The sequence below is a fragment of the Chrysochloris asiatica genome, unplaced genomic scaffold (assembly GCF_000296735.1).
Source record: "Chrysochloris asiatica unplaced genomic scaffold, ChrAsi1.0 scaffold00104, whole genome shotgun sequence".
NCBI lineage: Eukaryota > Metazoa > Chordata > Mammalia > Afrosoricida > Chrysochloridae > Chrysochloris > Chrysochloris asiatica.
This window is the reverse complement of record NW_006408622.1, coordinates 9803248-9826289: the sequence shown is the minus strand read 5'-3', so window position 1 is coordinate 9826289 and position 23042 is coordinate 9803248. Positions and strand designations below refer to the sequence as shown.

Genomic DNA, 23042 nt, shown 5'->3' with positions numbered 1-23042 from the left:
ATGTGTATAGTCGTCTCTTATGCTGTCTAAAGAAGGTATTTGAAATAAACAAATCATTTGTCTTGCAGAAATCTATCATTCGTTCTCCAGCATCATTTCTGTCACCAAGTCCAAATTTTCCAACTACTGGTCCCTCCTCTTTGCTCCCTACTTTTGCATTCCAGTCACCAGTAATGTGCATGTTTGATCGATTTCAGACTGAAGAAGTTGGTAGAATTCTTCTATTTCATCTTCACTGGCTTTAGTGGTTGGTGCATAAATTTGAATCATAAAATTTTACTCCCCATCTCTTCACCAGACTCGTCTAGACAGAATGAAAACTCTTCAGTGGAGATCCATTATCTTTAAACTCAACTTTTCCACAAACTCTGTGAAGTCCCCTCCTATGGATGGCTGTATTCACTTTCCCTCTCTCACTTCTGTCTGTGTGAGTGTGTGTGTGCGTGTACTTGCATGTGACCACACACACACACACACACACACACAATACGGGGGCTTCAGAAAGTTCGTGGAAAAATGGAACTAAAAGAATGGAGTTTCCCACCAATTTTTTTTTAAAGCTTCCTCGTATAACGTTCAAGCATGGCATCTGTTCACCCTGAACTACTTCCATGAGCATTTCCTTGGAAAGAGGACATATTTACTTATCAAATTTGGGGAATTTCACATTAATAGTGCACGATCATTCATGCTTTGGCCTATTGTTGTTGTTGTGAGGTGCCATCAAATCAGAACGAAACACTGCCCAGTCCTACTCCATCCTCACAGTCATTGCCACGCCTGAGCCCATCGCTGCTGCCACTTGGCCAGTCCATCTTGTTGGGGGTCTTCCTCTTTTTCTCTGACCCTCCACTTTACCAAACATGAGATCCTTCTCCGGGACTGGTCTCTCTTCCCAATATGTCCAAAGTATGAGACATGTAGTCTGGCCATCCTGGTCTCCAAGGAGCACTCTGGCTGCACTTCTTCCAACATAGATCTATTGGTTCTTTTGGCAGTCCATGGTACTTTGAATATTCTCCTCCAACACCATAACTCAAAAGCATCAATTCTTCAGTGGTCTTATTCACTGTCCAACTTCCATTAGTTGTCTGTCCCGGTATTGTGCTTTATAGCATTAATTGTAATTAATGTTCACAATTTCGTTGTCATGGTTCTTTAGTTGCCTTTATTCTGGAAAATTCCCAGCACCTCTGTTTATTTATCCCATGACTTTAGCTTGCTGCAGAGTACAGGACTGTCATTTGGTAGACTTTCCCTCAATTTGAATTTGTCTGAGTGGTTTCTCTGTGTTTTGTTCCGAGAGTACATTTGTGGCAGGAATAGAACTTAGGTGGAAGGTAGCTGTTAACCAGTGATCTTCCCTCACATCTGGTTTTCCTTCGTCCATTCCCCACCCCACCACATTTTCTTTAAATCTCTCTTTGCTCAGTACACCTTTCCTGAGCTCCTTCCTCTGGAGATCCTATGTTAGGCCTCAGACATACAGGTGCACAGGGTGGGCCCTGTCTGAGGGGGCTGGTACGGAATACCCAATAGTAGAAGCAAGCATGCTGGTGGCTGGTTAGTAGGACCTGGACAGTGCTTGAACTAGGCCCATGGGCCAGCACGTAGAGAGCAAGTGGGCAGTGGCTTCAGACGAGAGTGAAAGATTGGCAGGGCTTCCCATGGCTTGGCTTAGAGCTGTACTCCATGGGAAAACATGAATTGTCTGTGTGGGTGTGTGGAAGGATACCTGTGTATATGCTAAGAGTCATCTCCCTGAACTGCTGGTGGCTTGGGGTGTGGACCCCAGGGAAAGACCATCCACAGTAGAGAGAGTAGCCCCTTCCAGGTTTGGGACAAGTTGGCTGTAGGTCTGGAACCGAAACCCCTTCTGCAGGACTGGAAAGGTTGGTCCTAGTGCTCTGGCTGCAGGTCAGGGAGTCCAGGTCCATCCTCTCCCCTCACAGGGCTGACCCTGCTGGCCTCAGCCAGTCGGGACCGACTGATCCATGTGCTGAACGTGGAGAAAAACTACAATCTGGAGCAGACCCTAGACGACCACTCTTCCTCCATCACGGCCATCAAGTTTGCTGGTGAGCCCCTTCTTCCTGTGCCTCATTCGCTGGGCTCCTTTGGGTACAATCAACAGCAAAAATGCCCTCTGGCTTAAATTTTAAAAGGGAGACGCAGGCTCTGGATTCAGGCACAGTTGAGTCCAAACATGGAATTCTTTAAAAACCAGAATTTTCCTCTATCAGTTCTGCCTTTTTCTGGTGGGCAGGAACTTGCTGGCCATTATGCCACTGGAAAGAGAGCTCCACTCTGCTGACCAGCTTTGCCAGCAGTTGGGAGCTGACTGTTCTTCTCCTGGCTTCACCTCCTTGTTCTTCCCAGAAGCCCTCAGCAGTGCCAAGGTACTGGGGTGTTCTCTGGGGCCAGGTCTAACTCACAGGCCTCCTGCTCCCACTTGCCCCCCACTCCCTACAGGATGGGAAAGATTCAGCATGGAATTCCCTGACCTGAAAGGATTCTGGGGGCATGGAGGGTTGGGGTGGTAAGGTGGGTCTTGTGGGGGTTTAGCTGATTAAAATACAAGAATGTGTTCAAAATGATACTCTAGAAGAATTGAATCATGGAATAAGTACGTTCATTGACTCTGTTCTTGCATGTAGTCTTGAGAATGAGAATGTGTACTAATGTGCCTTGGGTTCCCCACTTTGTGTCTTCCCTGTTTTTTTAGCTAAGATGGTGGGGAGCTGGGCAAAGAAAACTTAACAGGGTTTACAATGTTTTGAAGAAGGCCTAAAAGCGACAGTTGGCAGGAACTTCCCAGGTAGCCTTAAAAGCTGTTTAGATTCTCCCATTCCATGGGCTGTAGGTACTAAGGAAATCTAGCAATCTAACCTTACCTGTACTAGATGGACTAGCTCCAGGACAGGTGATGACTGGCCCAGGGTGTAACCCAAAAGCCAGTCCTTAAGGGCCCCTTCTGCTGGCCATGGTCCTTCCGAAATTCAGCTCCTGAGAGCCCTGCTCTGGCTGAGAGGATGCACTTGGAGGCTATGTTCAAAATACTGACCAGTTCTGGGCACCGGCTGATCAGAACCAGAACGTGCCTGAACCACCCTGCCAGCCTGTGTCTCCATCCAAACCAGTGAATGCAGTATCTGTGCCAATCAGTATCCACATCATAGTTCTAAATGAGGACAGACACAGCAACATGGGTTATAGTCAGCAACTGTGCTCAGTGGTCATGCTCTGAATAGAACCTCCCAGGGTACGAGGCAAAATTTTACTGATAGTTTGCAGGCCTCTCTCTAGGACCCTCCCAAGTCACACTTTTCTCCCTCGCCGACAGAGGGTTTACTTCTTTGAGTGATTTTACTTTTAAATAAAACTCTGTAAGCACGTGACTCCTGTTTGAGTCAACTCTCTATGAGCTATTTGTGTTGTTATTACTCTGCAAAGAGATAAAAATAACGAAAGCAAAAATGCTTATAGTGCTTACCATACGGCAGCCACTCTTCCAAGGGCTCTATGAGGACTGGGTCTCTGAGTCCGTTTGTTCACATTTGTACAGTGGGGAGGGGGCAGAGTTTGAGGGGTGGGTCTCGTGAGCCTTCAAAACGAGGTGGGCAGGTAGTCTCCAGTGTGAGGCGCAGGCCAAGGTGTGTGTGGACGTTCTGATGTTTCCTAATGGTTTACAGACCACTTGGTCCCTGTTCCAGTTTTCCTTCCACTCTGCTGCCCAAGCCACCCTTCTGGGTCTTACACAGGAGAGGTGGCTCTTCTCTGCCTTTGTTTCTGTGAGCTTTCTCCGCAGAAGCCTTCAGCACCCACAGCTCCATCTGCACCCTCCTTCCACACACAGCTCACATCATCCAGAGTCCTGCCTTGCCCAGCTCTCCCTGACTTCCGTAGAGTTAGTGGATTGTCCCCACAGGGGCTCCACTGCCCCAATCAGGTGTCCCAGTGGAGCAGCCCTGCCTAACACCTCACCTCCTCCTCCCCCTCCACCAGGCAACAGAGACATCCAGATGATCAGCTGTGGAGCTGACAAGAGCATCTACTTTCGCAGTGCCCAGCAGGTAAGGTGGAGTGGCCTCCTTGGGGGCTTAGGTTGGAGGGCTTCTCAGGGATGTCCTCTGAAGGCCTTGCCTGTCCTGACAGGCCTCGGATGGACTCCACTTTGTCCGGACCCACCACGTGGCAGAGAAGACCACTTTGTATGACATGGATATTGACATCACCCAGAAGTACGTGGCTGTCGCCTGCCAGGACCGGAACGTGAGGTGAGGAGCTGCCCGAGCTGGTCCCTGACAGGGTCTGTCTTTTAAAGGGCTGGGCGATGGAAGGACTCAGGTGGGTGTTTTCTTAGGAACCAGACTTTTCAGAGCTCACTTCCAGATCAGTGGAGGGCTTACTTCCAGCTCTCTGCGAGACGACTGAGAGGTGATAAAGTACCTCATAAACTCATGCTTCCCTCACGTCCTCTGAGTGTCTGTCGGGGTGGGACAGCCTGGACTCACCAGGTCGTGATAGCATCCAGTGGTCAGGGAATCGTGGGGTTCCTGTGAGCTGGGAAGAGGAGTCAGGGAAAAGGGGGGACTATGGACAGAGGGCTGAGCATGTGCCAGGAAGTCCTCCAGCCCCTTCATTTGCTCATTCAAATCGAGTTCCGGGCCCTCAGCTTACGGGATGCGGGGGAGGGGTGCAGACATTAACCCAACACATACCCAGAGCCATCACCTCCAGAACCTCTGCCTGAGGTGGGAGTTCAGTCCCTGAGACGGTGTTTCAGTCAGGAATTGGCATGGGGCACGGGCTCCCAGGGGAGAGGAGACCATCAGGTAAGGTGGGAGTCAGACAGTGAGAGGGTGGGAATGGCCACGTTATGCCCTCACCTGCCCAGAGTCTACAACACCGTGAATGGGAAACAGAAGAAGTGCTACAAGGGCTCCCAGGGTGATGAAGGGTCGCTACTGAAGGTGAGGAGCAGTGGCCCCATGGAAACCACACAGACACCATCACATGAAGCCCTGAGACCTTTGCCCTCCAAGCAGCCAGCTGCCAGGCTACTAGAGGGAGCAGGGGAACAGATGGCATCTTCCTTGGCATGGGTGAATAAAGGCTTGCAAGTGGGCCAGGGGTGTGAGGGTGAATGGCCCTGAATGCCTTACGTTTACTTACAGAGCTCTTCTCCAAAGGGAGACATTGTCATGGTTTCCGTTTTATGTGGCAACAGGGTGTGGTGGGAAGAAGTGGAGAGGCCTGGGCTCCTCTCCCAGCTTGCCCTTTGCCAGACAAATGTGACCCAGGCCAAGGTGGGAAGCCCAGAGCTAGCTGCTTCTCAGGAGCTCGGATCCCAGAGTGGCCTTGGGCTGCCTGTGGCCTTCTTCATCACCTGTAGATCCAAACAGCCTCCATCCCAGGGTGGTTCTGCGGAAGACATTGGCTCCTGTGTGTATAGTATGTAACACAGGCCCGGCTGCCGTTGTGGTGGTTCATGTCTCCACCTGTCAGACCAGCCTGTGTGTGGTGAGGGAAACCCAGGCAGCACCACGTGTTAAGCCTCCGGCAGGAGGGAGCATACTCATTGGCCCAGGCCTCACGGTAGGGCAGAGGCAGGCAGGCAGGCATGGTCCTGTAGGTGGTTCTTCCCGCCAGGTCCACGTGGACCCTTCTGGCACCTTCCTGGCCACAAGCTGCTCTGATAAAAGCATCTCTGTGATTGACTTCTACTCGGGCGAGTGCATTGCCAAGATGTTTGGCCACTCAGGTAGGTGACCCTGCTGGGGACGGGACACTGGCCCACCCTTCCCCACCTACACAACCCCAGACTCAGGAAGCAAGGCGGCTTCTCTGCTGTACTTGCAGAAATCGTTACTGGCATGAAGTTCACCTACGACTGTCGCCACTTGATCACCGTGTCTGGAGACAGGTGGGAAGACGGGTGGGACCCGTGCTGGGTGAGGGGAACCAAGTCAGACTCCAGAGACAGTGTGCTCGCAGCCTCCGAGTTGCAGTTCAGGTCTGCCCCTGTGACCTGGGCCAGGCCATTTCTTGTTGAGCCTCCGTTTGCTCCTCTGTGACAGAAGGACAGCAGCTCCCATGAAAAGTGTGTGATGAGAGTCAGATGCGATGACATATACAAGGGGGCTTCCAAAAGTTCCTGGGGGGGAGATTATCTTTTCATTCCATTCCACAAATTTTCAGAAATCCCCTCATATAAATTCCTTAGCCACACACTTGATACCCTGGTGCATCTCCCTGCCCTACAGCCCCGTATCGGGTCTCAGGGCCTCCAGAGCAGACCTCAGTTTGCTGGGACGCCCTAACCCAGGCCCAAGCTTAGGCCTGACACAGCCTGGCACTGTCCTGCACTATGCCGGTGGAGCTGGGGGACAGAGTCTTGGCTGTGGGGACCCTGGTGACTGCCAGAGTCGGATGTGGCCGGGACATCCCCCTCTGCCTCTCTGTCTGGTCTCTGCAGCTGCGTGTTCATCTGGCACCTGGGCCCAGAAATCACCAACTGCATGAAGCAGCACTTGCTGGAGATAGATCACCGTGAACAGCAGCAGCAGCAGAATACGAAGGACCGCAAGTGGAGCCGCCACCCCAGGTACTGGCAGTCACCTGACCATCCCCATTAGTCTCCGTTCTAGGCCCCGTGCGGAACGATGCTGGGGACATAGCTGTGACCGAGACAGCCCTGGGCCTTGCCCTTATTGCATGGGCAGTCTAGTGGAGGAGACAGAGTTTGAATCCAAAGTTATAATAATCCAAAGTTATAATGATCCATAGGATAATAATCCATAGGATAATGATCCAAAGTTATAATGATCCATAGGATAACGATCCATAGTTATAATGATCCATAGGATAATGATCCATGGGATAATAATCCATAGGATAAGGGTTTTGAGGTGGAGTCGTAAGTGCTTAGAGAATCTCTGAGCGCAGTGATGGAGAAAGCCGTAGGGGGGCTACAGGGACCAGAGAGCCCCTTGTCCCTGGCCAACCAGTGGAGGGGAGGGGACAGCAGAGCCAAGATGCCCTGTTTCATAGGGGAAAGAGTTTTTGGTTACATGAATTTGTACTCCTTAAATGAGTTTTCTTTCATTTATTTCTTTGAGTATCTTTTAGTTTTCTTATGTTGTTATGCCACAAATCCACTGCTATTCGTCTAGTCTGGATCCAGACATTGGGTTAGCGAGGTTTATTTTGAAGTGGGGGAGGCTTTTAGTTCTCTCTCCTCCCTCGGGGTCTGTCCCTGTTTGGTAGTTTTGCTGTTCTCTCTATGAAGGCTTCTGGGCCCAGCCTGGACCTGGTGGAGAAATCACACATCTAGGCTCCAAGGGAGTGGGTTGCTCCCTTCCTTCAGCAACTAGTTCGGAAACACACAGGGTCTTGGCTCCAGTTCCTGTTTGATGTCAAGCATGTTAGAGTGTCCTGTACACCAGCAGGGCCCAAATCTCAGTGTTACACAGAAGCTCAGGGCTCAAGCCCTGCTATAGGTTTTGCTTTCTACCCCATTGCTGTATGTAGCCCTTAGAGAGTGTCTCAGTTTTGAACTCAGCCTTTGTTATATCTCATTTATTGTGGCAATATAACGTGGCATTGTAGGATAAACACTGGACCATTAACCGCAAAGTCAGAAGTTCAATCCCACCAGCCTCTCTTGGAAACCCATACAGAGTTGATGAGTCAGAACTGCCTGGACAGCCCACAACAACCACGTTTCTAGTGGAGGGGGGTGTGGTTTGTGACCCCTCCCAGCCCCATCTTGACCAGCGCTGAGAATGTATTACTATGGAGTTTAGCATAGGGCTGCACACCCCTGTTTTCCTGCCGTTCTCCTCTTACTGCCCTCATTCTCACCATTAGGCAGGAGACATACGCACCCGTGCCTAGTGAGATTCATTCCCTGAGCCTTGGAGAGCCGATAGAGGATGAGCTGGAGGAAGAGAATGACCCTGAGCTGTTGCTGAAGACGCCATCCAAAGAGAGCCTGGATCCAGGTTGGGAAAGAGGGGCTCACCCACAGGAGAAGGCATTGGTGCCTGGTTTTGCTCAGTTTTGGGGGGCCTGGCATGTTTTGAAGCTCAATAATCTATATGTCAGGACACTTTCCATGTAATAGCAATCCGATTCCAATTGGCTTAAGCTGGAGCCAGAATTGATTGGTTCATGTGACTGAGAAGTGTGAGTGTACTAACGTCAGGCATGGCTGGATCCAGGGCAAGAGAAGATGATGTCAAAAGTGGTACCAGGATGTTTGTTTCTCTCTCTTGGCTTCTTTCTCAGTCTGATTCTCCCTTTACTGGGGGCAAAGATACCCCCAGCAGCTCCTAACAGAAAGTTCTGGAGTTTTGACTCATATTCCTGGGCTGAAGTTTGTGCCCATTTCTGAACCAGTCGCTTTGGTTGGCCAGGCCTGAGTCATGTCCTGTGAAGGAAGAGGCTTTGGTCAGCTCCCCTGGAACCACCTGAGCAAAACGGAGGGAGTAAGGACGTGCTCCGGGTGGGGGGACCACAAGGTGCTGCTGTTCAGGACGAAGGGAGATTTACTTCAGAAACAGTCTATGTCTCTCTCTACATGCCTCCCCTCTTTGAAAATGCTTCGTCTCTGCCTCTCCTGGTTCAAGGTAACTGCCTGAATTCCAGCATCAGAGACATGGGGGAAGAGCAGGAATGGATAGGCCCTTCTGAGAAGCTCTTTGAGACAGGACACTTTCCCAGAAGGCCCTGCCAGTCTTTCTTTGGGTCCTGTTACCAGGACTGCTGTAGATGGGGAGAGACTAGGAACGGTGACTAGCCCTGATCGTTTTTAGGGGAGGTGGTGAGCTCTGCCAGCCAGGGGCAAACAGGAAGCAACATGATAATTCGTCCTCCTTTTTCCTGTCCTGCCCTTATGCCCAATCCCAGTGGCCTCTCCAGTGGCTACAAAATAGAGCCATTTCTTAACCAGGGGCGGAGTTGAGTTTTTAAGCCATTTCTCTCTGTGTGGGCCTTTAAGGTTTGTTCCCCCTAATTTTACAGTTTGTGAATAAGGCTGTACCAGTGGGCCCAGGCCACCGCCTTGACTGAGTGTTTCTCCCAGATAGAGGTGGAGGAGTACAGCTTCTGAGTTGTGGGGTCTGGACGTTTCCATTTTAGAAGAGAACCCCAGCGAGCGCTCCAATCCAGTGACTGGCCCAGTACCTGAGGCCCCTTGCACCAACACCCCCCTCTAGTGTGCTAGCACTGACCATTGTTAATAACGCATTCCATTTTAGTGGCTGTGATCAGGAAAGCGCTGTGCACCTTCTTAGGTTCACATTTCCCCAACAGTGACGTGGGGCATCTTGTGACACATCTGTCTGTCCCTGTGGCGCCTCTCTGGACAACTGTCCGTTGTTCTCCTTTCATGGATTTCATGTGTCTCCCCAGATCCTCGATGCCTGTTGACCAATGGCAAGCTGCCACTCTGGGCAAAACGGCTGGTGAGTCTGCCAGGAGAGTGGGACGCCCAGGGGCTGGCAGTGTGGGAGTGCCTTCTTCCCCCTTCCACAACTCTCCCATCCTTGAGAACCCCAGCATCCCTCTGGCCTCAGCTTGGACAGCTCTTCATTTTCCCAGTGCATTTACCTCTGGAGGTAACAGCAGGGAGCAAGCTAGACCAATAGCCCTGCCTTCAGATGCTCACTGTCTGGCGTGGGAGAGGCGCAATGATAGCATTAAGTTAGCATGGGTGGCGCTGGGTGAATGCTCTGGACTGCAGGGTCGATGGTTCAAGCTCACCAGTTTATCCTCAGAAACCCTATATTAGGGTCACTATGAGTTGGAACCAACTCAACGGCACTTTGCGGTAACATAGTATTTGAGAGCTGACAAGTGCTGTGTAGAAATGGAGAAAGCCTAGGGGGAAAATATTTGATCTGGGAGTCTGAGGCATGCAGACCCTGGGGAAGAAAGTTCCAGGCAGAGAAAACAGTCTCCATGTGTAAAGACCATGAGGCAAGATGTGCGTAGCATGTTCAAGGGCGGGCAGGAAGCAAGGTGAGGAGGGGTGGCACAAGGCCATCTGAGGGAATGGCAGCGTAACTGGGCTGAGTCCCTGGACATTCCCATTGCCCTCCACCATTTTCCTCCCTAACGTTGAGTGAGATGGAGCCAGGGAGCAGTCTGGGCTGAAGAAAGCCATGATCTAACTTAAGCATCAACAGGTCCCTGTGGCTGCATGCAGGAAAGAGACTGGGAGGGACCATGCGGAAACAGGGAGAACCGGGGGAAGAAGCAGTTGGATTCTGGGTGGGTTTCCAAGGTGAAGTTGGTGGAGTGGACATGAGGGAAAGGGGCCAAGATGGTATCAGGATAGAATGGCTGTGGACTTGGGGGTGAGGCAGACAAGCGATGGGCTAGAAGTTGGCAACAGAATACTATGCCCTAAGTTTGAGGGTTTATATCAGGGACAGTATCAGACCTTGTCCCCTTTCCTCTCTCCCACCTGCAAAGGGAGCCTTAGGAGATAGGTCACCTCAGGGCCTTTGCATGTGCTGGTTCCCTCTGCCTGAGCCACTCTTCCTCTATACTCATCCTTCAAGTCAGAGTTTGAATGTCAGTTTCTCAGGGAAGTGTCCCTGCTGTCATCTCCACCTTACAGACCTCAGGGAAGTGTCCCTGCTGTCATCCGCTACCTTACAGACCTCAGGGAAGTGTCCCTGCTGTCATCCGCTACCTTACAGACCAGGTCAGGGCACAGAGCCATTCTCTCAGGTTTCCTAGGTGCTGTAGGTAAAGCACTGGACTGCTAACTGTAAGGTCAGCAGTTCAAACCCACCAGCAGTTCTGCAGGAGAAAGACGAGGCTTTCTGCTCCCATAAAGCTTTATAGGCTCAGAAGCCCTCTGTGGGGTAGCTGTGAGTCGGGGTTTGCTTGAAAGTAGTAGGTTCGGGTTTTTTGGTTTTGTGACTTCATTGAGTTTGTGGAGGAGAAAAGCCCCTAACCTTCTTATAGATAAGGAAACAGGCCTAGAGAGTTAAGTTGTTCAGGTCACACCGCTAGACATTAGGATGTCTGGCAAGGAAGTGACTTGGTCAGCCCAGGATGGAAGACTGGACACGTGGCTAGATTTGAGATGTGTGTTTAGAAGCTGACAGAATTGGTTGATGAAACACAGTTGACAATTGTAAGGGACAGAATAAGGGTGAGAAAATGAGAGCTAATCCCAAGGTGTGGGGTCTGAGCAACTGGAATAGAAACCGGAGCTTGAGAAGGCCTAAGGTAATGGGGCAGAGAGCCCGAGCTGTCTGTTAGGTGGTTAGATGTCTGGGCAGAGACGTGGGAAGCGGTTGGAGAGGCAGTTCAGAAGTTGAAGGAAAGGCTTGAGGGCGAGGTGTCAATCTGGAGTTCGCTATTTCAAGCAAGAGACTGAAGGGCTGGGGTCTGGGCAGTGTCCCTGGCCCTTGTTGGAGTTGGCGAGGACTTGGCTGGCTGCCTGACTGTCCCTTACCCCTTAGCTAGGAGATGACGATGTGGCAGACAGCTCAGCCTTCCATGCCAAGCGCAGCTACCAGCCGCATGGCCGCTGGGCAGAGCGGGCTGACCAGGAACCCCTCAAGACCATCCTGGATGCCCGGAACCTGGATTGCTACTTTACCCCCATGAAGCCCGAGAGCCTGGAGGACTCTGTGCTGGAGACGGTGGAGCCACAGAGCCTGGTGGGCCTGCTGAACGAGGTACGTTCTGGCTGCCCTCATCTGGCCTGTACCACAGCTGCCCACACAGGACCTGAAGCCTGTTAACACTTCCCACTTTTAGGGTGCAGAGAGGCTTGATTGATTACATGATGAAATCAAGGGCAGGAGCATGAGCCCAGGCCTGGAGCACAGTAGAACTTCCCAGGGCAGACCAGGGGAGTGGGCCACTTGGGAGTTTAGAGCTTGAGCTCGAGAGCAGGCCAGTGTCTGAATTAGAGCTCTGGCCCTACCCGCTTCCGGCTGTGACCTGGAACAGGTAGCTGGCTTGCCTCTCTGGGCCTCAGTTTTCCCATCCAAAAATTGGTTATAACAATACCCTCTGCCTTGCAAGGATTTTATGGGGAGCTAATGCTAATGGGGAGCCCCGGTGTGGCGCTGTGGGCTAATGTGTCAGACTGCAAAGTCCTTTGAACTGTGAGGTCAGTGGTTCAAGCTCACCAGCTGCTCCTCGGAAACCCTATACAGGGTCACCATGGGTCAGAATCGACGGCACTTAACAAATGCTAAGTAGGGAGCACGGTAACTCTCTGTCAGTAAGTACTGGACTATGAACCATAAGATCAGTGTTCGGGCCCACCAGTAGCTCCTTGGGAGAAACTTGAGACTCTGTGCTCCCACAAAGATTTACAGCCTTGGAAACCCTATACACAGGGTCACTGTGAGTTGGAACTGACTCGGGAGTCCTGGCGTGGAGCTGTAGGATAAGCACTGGACTGCTAACCGCAAGGTTAGTGGTTCAAACCCACCAGTCACTCCTCAGAAACCCTATACAGGGTTGCTATGAGTTGGAAACAACTTGATGACATTTAAGTGCCTAAGTGCCAAGTAGAGGTGCCCAAGCAAGAGTAGCTCCTATATTGTTTTCCAAGCAAAATTCTTTTTTGATTCTGTTACATGGATTTTCGTATGCCAGCAGTCCTGGTGTGGTGCTGTAGGATAAGCACTGGACCACAAGGTAGGTTTGAACTGTAAGGTCAGCGGCTCCTCAGAAACCCTGTACAGCAGGAGTGGGGAACCTTTTTTTTAAGCCTAGGGTCATTTAGATAGTTATAACCTCATTCGCGGCTATGCAAAATTATTAGTCTGACCAATTAGAGCAGGCTAATTTGTAAACATTTAATTAACTCGGGTAGTGTTTGGTTCTGCTGTACGAAGGTCGCTATGAGTCGGTCCTGACTCGATGGCACCTAACAACAACAAATGTTAATAAGGGGAGTCCTGGGGTGGCGCTGTGGGTGAATGCACCAGACTGCAAGGTTGGTGATTCAAGCTCACCAGCTGCTCCTCGAAAACCCTATACGGGTTGCTATGAGTCAGAACCAAAGTCTATATATAGTTCAATAGTGTAAATATAGTCATTGTTACCATTGTATATACTTCTGTACCTACCACCTAGGTCAAAATAGAAAACATGTCCCTCTTGTGCCTCTCCCAGCCAGTAACCTCCCCCCGCTATCCAGGCAACCTACTTACTGTGCTTACATTTCTCAGTGTGGATTGGGCCAACTCTACCCCTTGTCTGTAAATGGGGGTGGGGGTGGAAAGCACAGAATGAGTTCATGGGAGGACAGTTGTTGAGCCCCCTTGGAGTGGCCATACTCTCTTTTACCTCCAGTCGGAGAATCCTCAGGAGAGTGGCTGTGAGCATCCGTCCTTCCTGCCCCTTCAGAGGGCGTGTGAGGCCAGTGAACTCGTCCTCTACTCCCTGGAAGCAGCAGTGACCGTCACAGAACCAGACAGGTAGGGGGGCCCCTTTGCACCAAGGCGGGGAGGGGTGGACACCTTGCTGGTGGCTCTGCTCTGGAAGAACTCTGCTTTCCCTGTGGGCCTGGGATGTGGGGAGGCCTGGACAGGGCAAGAGCCCAGCCGCAACCTCAATGGCCCCCATTCCAGGCAGAGGTGCCCTGGGGAAGGTGAGAGAAGCCAAGGCATGCCCCAGAGGGGGGAACGGTTGTTTGCTCCCTCATCTTACCCCCACCTCCCCTCCCTTCCCCTACAGCGAGCACTGTGTGAAAGAGGGAGACCAACAAGATGACTCCTACCTGAGGATCTCCTCCACCGGCTCTAAGGACCAGAGCCCACCTGAGGGTGAGTGCAGGGCAGGCGGGACTTAGCTCGGACAGCCTCCTAAAACTCAGAACACAGGTCTGGCCCCTGCCGTTACCTCTTTTTCCTTAAGGTCCAACCTTGTTGGACCATAAAAATGGGAATGCCATAGTCCAACTTAGGGGACTGAGGCTCCTGACCCCCACCCCACCTCTGCAGACTCAGGGGAGTCGGAGACAGACTTGGAGTGCAGCTTTGCCATGGTCCACTCCCCTCCACAGCCTGACCCAGACCCTCGGTTTGACATGATGGTGCCCCACACAGCAGGTAAGCAGGGGCCAGATACCCAGAGAAGCATTTGGCTCCACCTCAGCTCTGAGCTGGGCCCTCACTGGGCCTGGTGACAACAGGGTGTGACAGGTGAGTCCAGTTTTCTCCACTGTCAGGTGGCTTCTGCTGTGACTCATGCTGTTGACAGCTTCCATCCCCTCCCATCTCCACCCCTTCACTCTCCCAGGCTGCCAGGGTACTGCTGAAGAAGAGCTGCCCCTGCCCGAGGCGTCAGGCCTACCCCACAGCTCCCTGCCCCAGACCCCGGAGCAGGAGAAGTTCCTCCGCCACCACTTTGAGACGCTTACCGATGTACACCCTGAGGGTAGGTGCTGCTCGGGACCATCTATCCGGTGCTGAATACAGGGTGGGCATCTCAGGGTGTGGTGACCCCTGGCAGGATCAGAGGTGGGAAGGCACTCCTTTGACCTCAGGGACTGAGGGGCACTGTTCTGCCTGTTCTGGGTTTCTGGGAGTCTACATGCTGATCTGTAAGGCTGCATGGGTCCAGGGGAAGTTGGCTGGAGGGATTCTGAGGGTTCTCTCTCGTCTTTTCCTAGAGCTCTTCCACAGGTCCCTGAGAGACGCGGAGGCCGAGGACTTCCTCCTCAACCCCCGGCTGAGCATCTCAGCTCAGTTCCTCTCACGCTTCCAGGAGACGCCCAGGTGGGGCTAGTGAACCTTTATTGCACCCTCAGCTCGCTCTTCCCGCCAGGGCAGGCTGAGACTTCCTCCCCCACCTGGCCTTCTCCCCACAGGTTCACCCAGACCTTACCTCACCGGCAGCATCTGCACCTCACAAAGCCGTCAGAGGTCAAGGCCGTGGTGGACCAAGGGGAAAGCCAGCCCAGAGCAGAGTCCCTGAGAGCAGGTACTGGCTACACCTCCCCAGCCCAGAGCCATGTGAGTACTAGGGTTGCTTCCCTCCCTCAGGATAGGGGGCTGGGAGCCCGGAGACCTTGTCCTCACCGCAGTGCTGTGCTTACAGCTCATCTCTGGGGGAAAGACTGAGGGGCTCCACAAGACCTTGGAGGCCTGGCACCCACTGAGTAAGTCCCCCATTCCCAACCTCCCTGACTCTCTCAGCACCCAGCTGAACTGTCACCGTAGGGTGGGGTGTAAGAGTGAGCTGTCTGCTTCCTTTATAGCTCCCTGCCCCACAGACAGGAAGCTCCCACCACCCTCATCTGGACCCATCCCAGGTCTGGCTCAGGGCATCTGCGTTCCCTGCACCCATTCCTACCTGGAAGCCACTGTCAGCTCTCCTGCCAAGATGTCACACAGCACCTCCCTCAGGGACCCTGCTGAGCCGGCCGGGCCCCCGCTTCACAGGCCCTCACCCAGTGGGGAACTCCAGGCTGTGCCCAGCGCTGGCAGCCAGGACCCAGAGCCGGTCCTGCCCTCCTGGGGCAACCATGAGGCCCGCGCCAACCTGAGACTGACCCTGTCCAGTGTCTGTGACAGGTTCCTGCTGCCCCCGCCCCCACTGGGGAAACCCACCCCACATGCCTGGACCCAGGAGTCTGTAGCTGCCAACACAGCAGCCAGCTTCCAATCCCCCAACCCTGTGAATACATGCACCCTAAGGCTTCACGAAGCCTCCTTTCTCCCTGGCCCTGAGTCCCTCAACCCTTCCACACACCCCAATAGCTCCCAGCTTCCAGAGCACAGGCCAGGGATCCCTGGAAGCACTGCCACCCTCTTGGAGCCCACCCCTGGTGAGCACCACCCTGGGGATGAGGGAGGGATGGTCCTCTGAATGCATTCCGTGTACCAGCTCATCTAGCGCTAAGGTTGGGCACCAGTTCTGAAGCTGGGCCAGCCTTAATGTGTTCATTAATGAACACTTGGCATAAGTCAGAGGCCCTCAAGACATGGAAGGAGACCACAGAAATGTCTCTACCACCCCCACATCTGTGAGGTGGTGTGCATGCTAAGGAGAGTTCCCAGCAGGGAGAAGGGCTTGGGAGTGAGAGTGGGAGCATGGTTGCAATTTCAAACCATGAGGCTGAGAAAAGGCATCAGAGAGAATCTGGTCTTTGAGCAGAGAGAACCCGTGGTTGCTGTGTGGAGTGTTCCAGGCATAGAGACACCATCACCTGGGAACAGCACAGCCCTCTGTGTTCTTTCAGATCAGCTGCCTTTATTCCCTCCTCTCTACCCGCTAGGTGCACTCGGTTTAGCCCAGAGCAGCCCCGGACACTGGGTGGAACCTGGGGTGCCGGCTGGAGTCCCACCTCCAGCTCCCCTTGAACTGAGCCACGTGGAGACCATCGTGCACAGACTACAAACTGCCTTCCAAGAAGCCCTTGACCTTTACCTTATGGTAAGCCAACCCCCAAGGATTGAGGGGGGCTGCCTGCCTTGGGAGGCCCCCTGACCAGGCTGGCATTCCTCATAGGTGGTCTCCAGCGGCCATGTCAGCACTGAGCAGCAGCAGATCCGGACCACGCTGGCTTCCACCTTTGTTTGGATCCACAGTCAGTTGGAGGCCAGCTGGCTTGGGGGGGCAGAGATGGTCCCAGCCCGGCCCCTGGCCAGCCCGGGTCCCCCCTCCCCACCTACTCTGTGCCCCCTGGCCAGCCCAGACCTGCGGGCTCTGCTGGAACACTACTCGGAGCTGCTGGTGCGGGCCGTGCGTAGTAAGGCAGAGGGTGACTGAGGACCGCTGCGCCCCACAACTGCAGCCCTGCTGCTTCTGAAGAGAAACTGTATTTAATAAACAGACAGCTAGGTGAAATCATTCTCTAGGTGAAATCATTCTTGGTCCATCCACAAAGTGCCTTTCTAGACAAGTGGTGCTCAGGTGAACCACCTGGGGAACTTGTAAGGTTCTCAGAGCCAGCCTCCTCAAGCAATCTGGGGCAACAATGAGGACGCCTGGCCTCCTATGTTCCATTTGTGGTCTTTGCCCAGTAGAGCCTAGCTCTATCCCAATGAGGTTCTGGTGGCCCCTCTTCCTTGCCCTTTAGAAATAACCAAAAACTAACTGTGTAGCAGACCTTGTGGGGAAAAGCACTGGACTGCAAGGTCGGCGGTTCAAACTAACCAGCACTCCTTGGAAACCCTATACAGGGTTGCTGAGTCGGAACAGACTCGACAGCACTTAACAACAAAACAACAGGTGGACTTTACTCACCCTTAGCCAGGCTCCTGCTGGATTCTGCATGGTCCCAGGTGGTTGCTTTCCTCATCTGCATCTGGGTAAACACAAAAGATGAAACAGGCTTACCTACTGGACTTTCCCAGCAACATCCCACTGTAAGCTCCCAGCATAGTCCCAGCTCTCCCAGGCTTACTGCTGTATCTACTAAGAGGGGTACTTGTAACCATAACAGCCCCCTACTATTCCAAGTCCTGGCATGGTGGTGTGGGTTTATGTGCTTTACTGCAGAGTTACTTTGAACTGCAAGATCGGTTGTTCATGCTCACCAGCTGTCCATTGGAACCCCTAAATGTGGCTGGTGTGCATCAGAATCAACTCTAAGGCACTTCACAACATTCCAAGTCCCTATAAAAAGGAAAGTCAGTAAGGACTTGTAAAGTACAGCCTACCATGTGGCTTGCTGTTTTCTAAGCCCCCACATGGCTGTGAGGCCCCCTGTTGTTTGATGGTCATGGTCCACCAGATACCACCAGTTTCTTTTCCAGGATCCCCTAGAGCTGAGATTCAAACCTAAAGTTCCTTTGATACAGGAACTGCCCCCCAACACATGACGCAATCAGAATCAGTCATACAGTTGTTCATAAGATTCTGCAGAGCCCTCAGCTGCCTGTCTATAGGTGTGAATGGGGAACTGGACAGGCACAACGCCCTCATACTCTCCTTCTGAAAGTCAAACAAAATAAAGCTGTATTGGGCTTTCACATTTATGGCCAATGGATTTTCAAACAGGGTTGTAAGACTATGCAATGGAGAAAGAATCTTCTGTCTCCAGCAAATAGTGTTGGGACCACATGCAAAGAATGAAGTTAGACCCTTACCCTTCATGCCATATTTTAAAAATTCATTCAAAATAGATTTATGACCAAAAGATCAGTCCTACATCATTAAGACTTAGGAGAGCTCTAAATGTAAGCACAAAAATGTTAAAACTCTTAGAAGAAAACATATACATAGGACACCAATTTGTTGTTGTGTGCTGTGGAGTCGATTCCAACCCATAGCAACCCTGTACAGGGTTTCCGAGGCTGTAAATCTTTATGGGAGCAGAAAGCCTCTTTCTCCTGCGGAGCGGCTGGTAGTTTCGAACTGCTGACCTTGCGGTTCGCAGCCCGATTCGTAACCACTACGCTACCAGAGCTCCATAGGTGAAAAAAATTGTACTTGATCAACATTTTTAAAACTTAAGCATCAAAGAACATTAAAATGAAAAGATGGCCTACAAAGACTTGAAAGCAGGAACTAAAAGAGATACATGTACACCAAAGCTCACTACAGCACAATTCACAACATTCAGAACCTGGAAAAAACAGATAAGTAGACAAATGTGGTATATGCACAAAAGTCCTGGTGTGGCGCTATAGAGTAAGTACTGGACTGCTAACCACAAGGTCAGTATTCAAACCCACCAGCTGCTCCTCAGAAATTGGAGTTGCTATGAATCAGAATCAACTTGACAGCACTTTTAATAACAAAAGATAAGTGAAATTGATCCATAAAAGAGGGATGATCCTTGACAATTACACTGCTTGAAATAAGCCAGTTACAAAAGGACAGATACTGTATGCTCTCACCTGAGATATCTAAAATAGGGAAATGCAGAGTAGATAAAATTTACAAACGATGGAGATGGATTAGTGGTTTCTGTGGACAAGAGGGACTGTAATGCTTAAAGATTACAGAGTTCCTGTTTGAAGCGATGAAAAGGTTTTGGAAATGGATGGTTGTGCAACATTGTGAACAGAATACCACTGGATTGCACACTTCTAAGTTTAAAGTTTATTCAAGGTTACCAGGGGCAGGAGGGGGGATGAGAGAAACTCCTTAGAAAGCACTGAGTTTCTCCTTACGGTAATGAAAATTTGGTGGTTGATATTGGTGATAGTTTACAACATGATTGATGTGACTGGGGTCACAAAATTGTACAAGAGAAAAAAGTTTTAAAATGGCTGAAATGTTTATATGTATGTATGTATGTTGTTGTTAAGTACCGTGGAGTCAGTACCGACTGACTCCCAGGGTTTCCGAGGCTGTAAACCTTTACAGGAGCAGAAAGCCTCATCTTTCTCCCGTGGAAATAATGTATGTATATTAACCAATTATATATTTTACCACACACACAAAAAAGAATAAAGTACTTATGCATGCTTATTGTGGAGGAACCTCAACCATTATGCTAAGTGAGAGAAGCTAAACACAAAAGCTACCATGGATGATTCCATTTATATGAAATATTCAGAACAGGCAATACAGACAGACAGAAAAAATCTTAGTTGCCAGCGGTGGGATAGGGAACAGGTGGCTTTGGGTTGATGAAAAACTGTTTTAGAGTTATATAGAGGTAGGGGTCCTGGAGTGGCCCTGTAAGATAGGCACTGGACTAACTGCAAGGTTGGTGATTCAAACCCACCAGCCCCTCTTTGGAAACCCTATGTAGGGTCACTAAGAGTTGAAACAGTCAGTGGTACTTAACAACAGTTACTGTTGCTGTTATGTGCCGTGAAGTGGTTCCAACCCATAGCAACCCTGTACAGGGTTTCCGAGAAGCAGCTGGTGACCTTGAACCAGTGGCCTTATGGTTCAAATTGACTTTGCAGTCCAGCACATTTACCCACAACATGGCTGCACAATACTATGAGTGCAGCAAATGCCACTGAATTAAGATGATAAATTTTGAAACCTTCACTCAATTCACAATAACAAGCTAAAAAAAAGATGATAAACTATGTGAACTTCATGTCAATAAATTATTTTAAGGGGCTTTATGGCAGATTGTATTCATAAGTATAATCTGCCATAAAGCCCCTTAAAATAATTTATTGACATGAAGAATGCTGAGCAAATAATTGAGAAGCTGGGTTCTATGAAGAAAAACGTGGCGTCAGGATTGGAGGAAGACTCATTAACAACCTGTGATATGCAGATGATACAACCTTGCTTTCTGAAAGTGAAGAGAACTTAAAACACTAAAGGAGATCAAAGACCACAGCTTTCAGTATGTATTGCATCTCAATGTAAATTAAAAAAATCCTCACCACTGGACCAGTAACATTCATATTAATGGACAAAAGATTGAAGTTGTCAAGGACTTGGACCAACTATCAACTCTCATGGAAACAGCAGTCAAGAAATCAGATGATGTATTAGGCAAAGGAAGACTGTAGAAGAATTGATGCTTTTGAGTTAAGGTGTTGGAAGGAATATTGAAAGTGCATTGGGCTGCCCATAGAACCAACAGATCAGTGTTGGAAGAAGTGCAGCCAGAATTCTCTTGGAGGCCAAGATGGCCAAACTTTGTCTCTCATACTTCAGACATATTGTCAGGAGGGACCAGTTGCTGGAGAAGGATATCGTGTTTGCTAAGGTGGAGGGTCAGAGAAAAAGAGGAAGAACCATCTTTTTCCTCGAGATGGATTGGCCAAGTGGCAGCATCAATGGGCTGAAGCGTGGCAACAATAGTGAGGTTGGCCCAGGATTGGGCAAGTGTTTCATTCTGCTGTGCATAAGGTCGCTGTGAGTCGGCACTGACTCGATGGCACCTAACAACAAATGGCAGATTAGGGAGAAGCTCAATGCAAAGCACTTTCAGGAGATAGTCCCAGAACTCTGAACTACATATAAAGGAATATTTAGAAAGTTCAAAGGCTTACTGCTAGTGGAATTTATAGCAGAAGCAAGAAAAGTGTTGTTTTCTGATATGCAGCTGCCAGCAGCTCCCAGAGCAGTCATCTTAGGCATGACTGAGGGGGTGAAGGATAGAGAAGCACTCCCACTGTAGAGGTCTGACCGATCCTGGGAGATAAAAAGTATGAACTTTTTTTCCCCCCTCCATTCATTGGTCTCTCATTGGTCTGCACACCTCCACTCTGGTGACTAGAGGGGGTAACTGAGTGAATGGACACACCCCATCCCCAGAGGATTCTACTACACATGTGCATGGATCTGCTCAGCAAAGGCCACTGTGTGCAGAATCTAAGAAGGGGGAGGAGTCAACACGGAACAACCTCCATGAATGGCTCCAGCCAGCCCTGAGCTGTTTCTCACTTGGAGAAACACCTGAATGGGGATGTGGAGTGGGAGAGAAACAGACTAAGAAGGAAGCAGGCTGAAAATTAAATCCTGAGTTATGTCACAAGGAGCAACAGTAACATTTTGAAATTTCTCAGGTGGCCTTGAAGGCAAGAAGTCAAAAGAGGGGCCTTAAAGCCATACTCGTATTTTGCTACAGGTTTTGGTTTTTTGCGATTATTGACTGTAGTATACAATCTGTTTTATGCTGTTGTTTCGGGTTTTGGTCTGTTTTACCTTTGGGGGGCTCTTTCTCTCTCTCTGTCACCCAAGAAGAGACAGCAATTGTGATCATGTAGCCAAGCTACAATCACACCCTATAAAACCCCACCACCCAGGCAAGAGCCAACACCAGCTGCTATACCCGAGATAGACAGCCAACGCCTGCTACAATTCAGATTATTCAATCTGAATTGAATAATAAGAAAAGTGAAAGGGAAAACCCATCTCCTGATCACATCTAACTGGAGGCAATCAGAAAGCTTAATAATACATAAAAATACATTCATCTAATTACTGAAAATGTCGAAGAAACAACAGAAGGTCTTAGCACATGTTCAGAAACAAAATAGAGTGAGACAAATGAGATGGAGGTAGACCTAGACTTCTTATTGGAAGGAGGTCAGGCTTGGAACTGCCTGAGAAGGAATTCAGGAGAATGATATTGAGGTGCATCCAAATGCTCCACAGAGGGGTTAAGAAAAATAAGGAAGAAATCAGGAAAGCACTACAGGAACGATCAAATAAGATAGATACAGCATTATAAACAATTGAAAACCTGCAAAAAGAGGTCCAAATGATTAATAATAAAATATCAGAAACTGACAATACACTGAAGGACAAAGGAGAAGAATTGAAGAGATGGGAGCCAGAACCAACAAACTAGAAGACAAATATCTCAATACTGATAAGGTAGAAAAGCAAGCCGAAAAAATGTTAAAAGATCTGAAGAAAATCTAAGATTCATGTGAGACAACATGAAGAGGAATAGCTTAAGAATTATTGGCATTCTGGAACAGGAAGAATCACAAAAGTCCACAGACGATATAGTTGAATAGCTTCTGGAAGAAAATTTCCCTAATATCCTGAAAAACAAAAAGATAAGCATTCAAGAAGCTCAAACAAACCCCATGAAGGATAGACCACAAAAGAAAATCACCAAGACATATCATAAACAAGCTCTCCAAAATCAAAGACAAGGAGAGAATCCTGAAAGCAGCTAGGGAAAAGAGAAGTGTTACTTGTAAAGGCAAGAAAATCAGATTAAGCTCTGCTCTCTCAGTATAAACCATGAAAGCAAGAAGGCAATGGGGAGATATATATAAAACCCTGAAAGAAAAGAAAACTGCCAACCAAGACTCGTCTACCCAGCAAAGCTGTCAATCAAATATGACAGTGTATTAAAAACACTCCAGGATAAACAGAAGCTAAGGGACTTTGTCAAAGCCAATCCAGTGCTTCAAAACATCCTAAAGGGAGTTCTTTGGACTGAGAACCAACAAGAACTACAGACAACAACCAGGGATTGACATAGGATCAAAACAATTACAGTGTGAAAGAAGGTAAAAACTAGAACAGAGATCCAAGTGATGAGGAGGTCAGGTAGATTGCAGCATAAAATAGACTGTTGAAAATGGAGGAAAAAGTTAATAGCATATAGGGTAATCTCAAAGAAAATAAATGTTGTTGTTGTTGTTGTCAGGTGCCAT

At 49.9% G+C, this 23042-nt stretch overlaps 1 protein-coding gene across 1 annotated transcript in view; it reads left to right on the top strand.

Moving 5' to 3' along the window:
* WDR62 (WD repeat domain 62) overlaps nucleotides 1-16764 on the top strand; it is a 64219-nt gene extending 47455 nt beyond the window's left edge. The window contains exons 13-31 of the mRNA XM_006867406.1: nucleotides 1953-2078; nucleotides 4006-4073; nucleotides 4156-4277; nucleotides 4898-4973; nucleotides 5653-5764; nucleotides 5863-5926; nucleotides 6479-6607; nucleotides 7873-8006; nucleotides 9418-9470; nucleotides 11487-11705; nucleotides 13342-13466; nucleotides 13726-13814; nucleotides 13992-14099; nucleotides 14290-14427; nucleotides 14663-14768; nucleotides 14861-15005; nucleotides 15091-15820; nucleotides 16271-16428; nucleotides 16504-16764. Of these exons, the coding sequence (XP_006867468.1) occupies nucleotides 1953-2078; nucleotides 4006-4073; nucleotides 4156-4277; nucleotides 4898-4973; nucleotides 5653-5764; nucleotides 5863-5926; nucleotides 6479-6607; nucleotides 7873-8006; nucleotides 9418-9470; nucleotides 11487-11705; nucleotides 13342-13466; nucleotides 13726-13814; nucleotides 13992-14099; nucleotides 14290-14427; nucleotides 14663-14768; nucleotides 14861-15005; nucleotides 15091-15820; nucleotides 16271-16428; nucleotides 16504-16764 (2963 nt within the window). The remainder of the gene's footprint in view (nucleotides 1-1952; nucleotides 2079-4005; nucleotides 4074-4155; nucleotides 4278-4897; nucleotides 4974-5652; nucleotides 5765-5862; nucleotides 5927-6478; nucleotides 6608-7872; nucleotides 8007-9417; nucleotides 9471-11486; nucleotides 11706-13341; nucleotides 13467-13725; nucleotides 13815-13991; nucleotides 14100-14289; nucleotides 14428-14662; nucleotides 14769-14860; nucleotides 15006-15090; nucleotides 15821-16270; nucleotides 16429-16503) is intronic.
* Nucleotides 16765-23042: the final 6278 nt, after the last annotated feature.